The sequence below is a fragment of the Microtus oregoni genome, unplaced genomic scaffold (genome assembly GCF_018167655.1).
Source record: "Microtus oregoni isolate MIOR12 unplaced genomic scaffold, Mior012 000008F_ref0000371, whole genome shotgun sequence".
In the NCBI taxonomy this organism is placed as follows: Eukaryota; Metazoa; Chordata; class Mammalia; order Rodentia; family Cricetidae; genus Microtus; species Microtus oregoni.
The window spans coordinates 36,576,667-36,584,949 of NW_024543067.1; the positions used below are offsets into that span (position 1 = coordinate 36,576,667).

The 8,283-nt window shown below is 36.4% G+C and overlaps 1 protein-coding gene across 1 annotated transcript; it reads left to right on the forward strand.

Moving 5' to 3' along the window:
- Positions 1–743: 743 nt before the first annotated feature.
- Positions 744–1,682, forward strand: LOC121451766 (olfactory receptor 7G2-like). The gene has a single exon (XM_041657509.1). It carries the CDS (start codon positions 744–746, stop codon positions 1,680–1,682), a length of 939 nt encoding a protein of 312 aa, XP_041513443.1.
- The last annotated feature ends 6,601 nt before the right edge of the window (positions 1,683–8,283 follow it).

Below are 8,283 nucleotides of genomic sequence, written 5' to 3' on the forward strand. Positions count from 1 at the left end.
CAGAAGGTAGAACATGAAATGCTCCTATAAAGTCCTGGTCCAGATATCTTGTAGTGCTGTATCATAAAAACAGAAGAGAATTTATCTCAAGGATTTAGAAGCAAAAAAACACACTGAGACTTTCCTCTGATTTTAATAAATGCGCCATACCATGCAGATGGAATGCCTCCCATATGCTCAAAAATTTTAAACTTGATTTCCTGTGATAGCAGTGTTTAGGAAGATTGTGAAACCTTTAGGTAGTGAATCAAGTGGGTCTGTAGGGTGGACATTGAAATTTTATAGCCAAGACCCAATTTCATCTGTAGCCCAACTGGTGAACTCACTGGGTTTACAAACCGAGGACACACAGATGGCTTTGGTTAAACTGGGTGGCTCATCAAACAAACAAACAAACAAACAAAAAGACATGAACATGGAACAGGGACAGAGTGGAATGAGTCAGTGTGTGACAGGATAAGAGGGAGGTATAGTGGGGTAAAAGTAACCAGAATACATTATATAGATGAATAAAGTTGTCAAAGAAAAAATTAATCAACAAAAAGGAAATATAAAACATTTGTTAAGATATCTGTTAAAATGCTAACTATTCATTCTCATCAGCAACTGACATTCAGTAAGACAATAATGATTGACATAATTTTTATTTTTCTTCAGGTACACTGTAATATTGGTTTTCCTCATTAAAAATTAATTAATTAGAATTCAATTTGTCCCATTTTTCCTAAAGTTTGACAAGCAACATGGAGCCCAAAAACCTAACATTTGTGTTACAATTCCTTCTTCTGGGATTTACAGATGACCCAGAACTCCAGTCGCTCATCTTTAGCCTCTTCTTGTTCATAATCTTGGTCACCATCCTGGGAAACCTGCTCATAATTCTAGTTATAAGCTTCGAGTCCCACCTCCATACGCCCATGTACTTCTTCCTCTCTAACTTGTCCTTTAATGACATCTGTTGCAGCACAGTCACAGTCATCAAGATGCTGGTGAACATCCAAGCAAATGATCAGATCATCACCTACACAGCCTGCCTCACACAGCTCTTCTTTGCTCTTGTTTTTACATACTTTGAAAATTTTCTCCTTGCGGCGATGGCCTATGACCGCTATGTAGCTATTTGTCACCCCTTGAGGTATAATATTATTATGAAACCTAACCTATGTGTTCTGCTCTCACTGATTTCTCTGTTCATTAGTGTTATTGGTGCCTTGATGCACACTTTGATGGTGCAGCGGCTGTCCTTCTGCAAGAATCTGGAAATCCCCCACTTCTTCTGTGAACTTGTTCAGATCATCAAGCTGTCCTGTTCTGACACCCTCATTGATCACATCATGCTCTTGGTTGCAATTTGTATATTTGGTGGTGTTCCTCTTTGTGGAATCATTTATTCTTATTATCACATTGTGTCTACAGTCTTGAGAATAGCATCACTGGAGGGAAAGTGCAAAGCCTTTTCTACCTGTGGGACTCACTTGTCAGTGGTTTCCTTATTTTATGGGGCTGGTTCTATGGTATGTATCAGCTCTACAACGAGTGCCTTACCAAGAAAATCTGCAGTGGCTTCAGTGATGTATTCTGTGTTCCCTCAAATGATAAACCCCTTTATCTACAGTTTAAGGAACAAAGACATGAAAGTTGCCATCAGAAATCTTTTAACTTCGATCATTTCACTTGCATAATGTATCCTTTGTTTATGGTTTGCAAATATAGAATTAGTCCAGATGACTATATTTTTTCTAAAGTAAATATCTGAGACTTCTGTTACTATACTTTTCTGAAATCAAACTTCAACAAATTGAACATATGTTTTAATTTGTCTGAATTCTGGATTTTCCTTGTGTCAACAATAATATAAAGTTTTACTTCTTTAATAACATTTTTATTTTTCAGATTTTGCAGAGCATAGTGCAAAGAAAAGAAATTCCAAATCAGCACATTTTATTCTTGTATAATCTCAGAAAATGTAAAAATTTAGAAATATTAATGTAGAAATTGTTTTCAGTTTCCTCACATGCATAGAATAGTATCTGGACCAATAAATAGCTCTCTATGCAAACCCACTTGCCTCCAAGTCTAGGACCTCACTTAAAATCCTGACCACAAGGTAAAAAGAAAGGAACGACTTCTGCAAGATATTCTCTAAGATTCACATACACATTATGATTGTGCATGTACCAAACACATATGTTGCATGCACTCATACATGTACACAAAAATAAATAAAAATATATAATAATTTTTTAGATATTTTGTTGATCTTGGCTGTTCTAAATCATATAAAATGAAATCTCAAAGCATTCTGATTTTTGTTTTCCTGATGACTAAATATGTAAAACATTTTTTAAATTTCTCAGCCATTTCTGTTTCATCTTTTGAGAATTCTCTGCTTAGTTCTCCACTTCATTTTTAAATGGTTTTTTTCTTTCCTTGATGTCCAGGTTTTAGTACTTCTTTTTATGTTTATATACTAAACTATTAGGTGTATAATTTTTAAAGATCAAACCACCATAATCCTTCCCTAGTTTCCTTTTATTTTTTTCATAACATCATATTCTATTTCACCTTCTTAGAAGATTCTCTCCCACCCGCCACCCACTTATTAGGCCCCTAACTTTGTGGTTATTCTGATTGTATCATACCTAATGAAAGCTTAAAATCTAACGTCTACATAAAGAAAAGATGTGACATGTTTGTTTTGGGGGATCAGATTACCTCAGCTGGAGAATTATTTTCTAAATCTATCATTTACCTATAATTTTCATTTTATCATTTTTCTAAACATATAAATGATATTCTGTTGCATATGCATACCATGTTTTTATTATCCGTTCATCAGTCATTGGGCATCTAGATTGTTTCCAATTCCTAGATACTGTGAATAGACCAGCAATGAACATGATGAGCAACTATCTCTGCATTAGGATTTTGAGTCCTTTGGGAATATGCCCAAGAGTGGTATATCTTGATCTCGCTTCCAGAGGAAACTTCACCCTGATTTCCACAATGGCAGCACCAGTTTGCACTCCCACTAGCAATGATTTCGTGTTCCCTATTTCCCTGCATTCTCACCAACATGTTTTATTGATCTTGACTGTTCTGACTAGAGAATGTGAAATCTCAAAGTAGTTTTAACTTCCAATTCCCAGGTGGCTAAGTTAACTAAAGATGTTGGAGATTTTTTTCTGTATATTTCAGTTAAATATTATTCTTCTTCTAAAATCCCTCTGCTCATTTCTGAACCTAACTTTCAACTGGGTTATTTCTTTCCTTGACAATTGGTTTATTTTTATATATTATAGATAATAGCCCTTTATGAGATGTATATGTGCTAAAGATTTTTTCTCAACTGAGAGTCTACTACTTTATTTAAATTATGCTGTGACTTGCTGTACAGAGTTTTTTCAAATTCATGAGGTCACATTGTTTCTTTGCTTTGTGTCCTTTTATCAGTGTCTTGTTCAAAAAGGCCCTTCCCTGTGCCAATGAGGTAAAGACTATTCTGTAATTTCTTTTCCACCAGATAGATTGTATATGGTTTGGATGAAAACTATGGTCCCTATGTATTGAGTTTTGTACAGAGTAACAAATATTAATCTATTTTCATTCATTTATATGCAGTGATCTGGTTCGACGAGCATTCTTTGCTGAAGATGATATTTTTCTCAAATATGTATATTTTACTTCCTTTTCAAAAGTCAGGTGTTTATAGGTGTGTGCAGTTGTCTCAGTGTTCAGTTATAGTCCATTAATCAACTTACCTGGTTTCATGTCAATACCATACTGCTTTTATTACCACATCTCTGTAATATAACTTAAAATTGTGGATAGAGATACATTTATCAGTTCTTTTATTATTTGTGACTGTTTTAACAATTCTGAGATTTGTGTGTGAAGTATTTGAGTGTGGGGGGTGTATGAGCATGTGTGTGTATGTCTCCATATGAAATTAAATTTTCTTAGTTTGTGTAAAGAATTTTTTGGAATTTTAAAGTGGATTCTATTTATCCTTTAGATTGATTTCAGTAGGATGATTATTTCATAATATTAATCTTATGAATCTATGATCATGAAAATTTTTACCACCTTCTGGCAGCTTTTTATTTCTTCAGTGTCTGAAAAGTGTTTATTTTGACAGTCTATCCTTTGCTATGTTAACAGTCATTGCGAGATATTAGAGGGGAATTTTGTGAATGGCCAGAAAGTTTAGGAGAATGGGGAGCTCCCCTTTCCGGGTTGTCAGGCCAGTCGCTGGTCGGGCACTCACTCACCCCTCCGGAAGGACAGAAGGACGGATCTTCTGGTACAGGATCCAGACAACTTGCTGGCCAGGAACCTCACAGACAAAAGGACGCCCTTGCTGGTTGCAGGCTCAGTGGGACAAAGAATGTCCTGCAGCATTTCCCTCACCATTTTAACCCCAGACCCTCAGCCCCGAAGCAGGCTGAGCTGGAGAATCCTATGACCCCGCAGAGGGAGAGGGGTGTTTGGGGGGGAAGCTGGGATGGGATAAGGAGTAATGCAGCAGCCACGGGGAAGCCCCCACTGAATGGCCAGAAACTTTAGGGGAATGGGGGGAGGGGGCGCCTGAGCTCCCCTTTCCTGGTAGTCAGGCTGGCCGCTGGTCGGGCACTCACTCCATTTGAAATTCTTCTGATGACAGTTCTCTGTTTAGTTCAGTACACCACTTTTTCATAGGGTTATTTAGAATTTTAATGTCTAATTTCTTGAGTTCTTTATGTATTTTGGAGATCAGTCCTTTGTCTGATGTGGGATTGGTGAATATTTTTTCTCATTCAGTAGGTTGCCTTTTTGTCTTATTGACTTTGCTTTACAGAAGTTTCTCAGTTTCAGGAGGCTCCATTTGTTTATTGATGTTCTTATTGTCTGTGCTCCTGGGGTTATATTTAGGAAGTGGTCTCCTGTGCCCATGTATTGAAGGTTACTTCCCATTTTCTCCTCTATCAGGTTCAGTGTGGTCAGATTTATATTGAGGTCTTTAATCAATTTGGACTTGAGTTTTGTGCATGGTGATAGATATGGATCTATTTTCATTCTTCTACAGGTTGACATCCAGTTATGCCAGAACCATTTACTGAAGGTGCTCTCATCTTTCCATTGTATCTTTTTTGCTTCTTTGTCAAAAATCACGTGTTCATTGGTGTGTGAATTAATATCCTGGTCTTCAATTCAATTCCATTGGTCAACATCTCTGTTTTTATGTCAATACCAAGCTGTTTTCATTACTGTAGCTCTGTAATAGAGCTTCATTTCAGAGATGGTAATGCCTCTGGCAGTTCCTTTATTGTACAGGATTGTTTTTGCTATCCTGGGTTTCTTGTTTTTCCATATGAAGTTGAGTATCGTTCTTTCAAGGTCTGTGAAGAATTGTGTTTTGATTTTGATGGGGATTGCATCGAATCTATAGATTGTCTTTGGTAAGATTGCCATTCCTATCTAAGTGCATGGGAGATCTGTCCATTTTCTGGTATCGTCTTGAATTTTTTTCTTCAAAGCCATAGAGTTCTTGTCAAATAGGTCATTCATGTCCTTTGTTAGTATTACCCCAAGATATTTTATGTGATTTGTGGCTATTGTGAAAAGTGATGTTTCTCTGATTTTCCTCTCAGCTTTTTATCCTTTGTGTATAGGAGGGCTACTGATATTTTTTTAATTGATCTTGTATCGTGCCACTTCACTGAAGGTATTTATCAGCTGTAGGAGTTCTCTGGTAGAGTTTTGGGGGTCACTTATATACACTATCATATCATCTGCAAATAACAAAAGTTTAACTTCTTCCTTTCCAATTTGAATTCTCTTGATCCCTTTATGTTGTCTTATCGCTATTGCTAAAACTTCAAGAACTATATTGAAGAGGTATGGAGAGAGTGGACAGCCTTGTCGTGTTCCTGATTTTAGTGGAATAGCTTTGAATTTCTCTCCATTTAATGTTATTAGCTGTCATATTGCTTTATATTGCTTTTATTATATTTAGATACAATCCTTGTGTCCCTAATATCTTTAAGACATTTACCATAAAGGGATGTTGAATTTTGTCAAATGCCTTTTCTGCATCCAATGAAATGATCATATGTTTTTTTTTCTTTCAGTTTATTTATATGGTGCAGTACATTGATTGATTTTCATATGTTGAACCAGCCCTGCATCTCTGGGATGAAGCCTACTTGATCATAATGGATAATTTTTTTCATGTGTTCTTGGATTCAGTTTGCCAGAATTTTATTGAGAATTTTTGCATCCATGTTCATGAGTGAGATTGGTCTGTAATTCTCTTTCTTGGTTGAGTCTATGTGCAGTTTTGGTGTCATGGTAACTGTAACTTCATAAAAAGAGTTTGGCAGTGAGCCTTCTGTTTCTATTATGTGGAACACTTTGAGGAGTATAGGTGTTAGCTCTTCTTGAAAGTTCTGGTAGATTTCAGCACTAAAACCATCCAGCCGTAGGCTTTTTTTTGGGGGGGGGTATGATAGCAGCTTCTATCTCCTCACAGCTTATAGGTCTATTTAAATTGCTCATCTGGTCTTGATTTAATTTTGGTAGATGGTATCTATCTTTTTTTTTTTTTGGTTTTTCGAGACAGGGTTTCTCTGTGGTTTTGGAGCCTGTCCTGGAACTAGCTCTGTAGTCTATCTTTAAAATTGTCCATTTCCTTTACATTTTCCAGTTTTGTGGAGTACACATTTTTGTAGTAGGACCTAATGATTCTCTGAATTTATTCAGTGTCCATTGTTATGTCCCCTTTTTCATTTCTGATCTTGTTAATTTGGATGTTTTCTCTCTGCCTTTTGATTAGTTTGGATAAGGGTTTTTCAATCTTGTTGATTTTCCCAAAGAACCAGCTCTTTGCTTCATTGATTCTTTGGATTGTTTTCTGTGTTTCTATTTTGTTGATTTCAGCCCTCAACTTGATTATGTCCTGTCTTCTTCTCCTTCTGGGTGAGTTAGCTTCTTTTTTATCTAGAGCTTTCAGGCGTGTTGTTAGGTCATTGATGTGAGCTTTCTCCATTTTTCTTATGTGCTTATGAACTTTCCTCTTAGCACTGCTTTCATAGTGTCCCATAGGACACTATGATATGTTGTGCCTTCATTTTCATTGAATTCAAGGAAGGTTTTAATTTCTTTCTTTATTTCTTCCTTGACCCAGGGGTGGTTCAGTAGTTGACTGTTCAGCTTTCTGAAAGTAGTATTGTTGTTGAATTCTAACTTTACTCCATGGTGATCTGATAATACACAGTGGATTACTTCAAATTTTTGTATCTTTGGGTGCTTGCTTTGTTACCAAGAGTATGATCAATTTTAGGAAAGGTTCCATGAGGTGCTGAGAAGGAGGTTTATTCTTTTGTGTTTGGGGGGAATGTTCTATAGATGTTTGCTAAGTCCATTTGAATCATTACATCTGTTAGTTTTCTTATTTCTCTGTTAAGTTTCTGTCTGTTTGACCTACCCATTGTTGAGAGAGGAGTGTTGAAATCTGCTATTATTAGTGTGTTGGGTTTGAGTGCAGTTCAAGTTTCAGTAATGTTTCTTTTACATATGTGGATGCTCTTGAATTAGAGGCATAGATATTCAGGATTAAGACTTCATCTTGATAAATTGTTCCGGTTATGAGTATAAAATGTTTTTCTCCATCTCTTCTGATTGACTTTAGTTTGAAATCAATTTTGTTAGATATCAGAATAGCCACACCTGCTTGTTTTTTTAGGTCCATTTGATTGCTAAACCTTTTCCCAACCCTTTACTCTGAGGTAGTGTCTGTCTTTGAGGTTGAGGTGTGTTTCTTGTAAACAGCAGAAGGCAGGATCCTGTTTATGTATCCATTCTTTTAGCCTGTGTCTTTTTATAAGTGAGCTGAGTCCATTGATATTAAGCAATATTAACGACCAGTGGTTATTAGCTCCAGTTATCTTTTGGTAGTAGTGTTTGTGTGTTTCCCTTCTTTGCATTATTCTGTGTTACTGTGGGTGTAGTTAGCTTTCTTGGATCGTAGCTTTCCTTCAAGTACTTTCTGTAAGGCTGGGTTTGTTTATATGTATTGCTTAAATCTATTTTTGTCATTGAATATCTTGTTTTCTCCATCAATGGTGAATGAAAGGTTTGCTGGGTACAGTAGTCTGGGCTTGCATCCATGGTCTCTTAGTGTCTGCAGCACATCTATCCAGGACCTTCTGGCTTTCATGGTTTCCATTGAGAAGTCAGGTGTAATTCTGATAGGTTGTCCATTATATGTTATTTGACTTTTTTCTTTTGCAGCTCTTAGTAGTT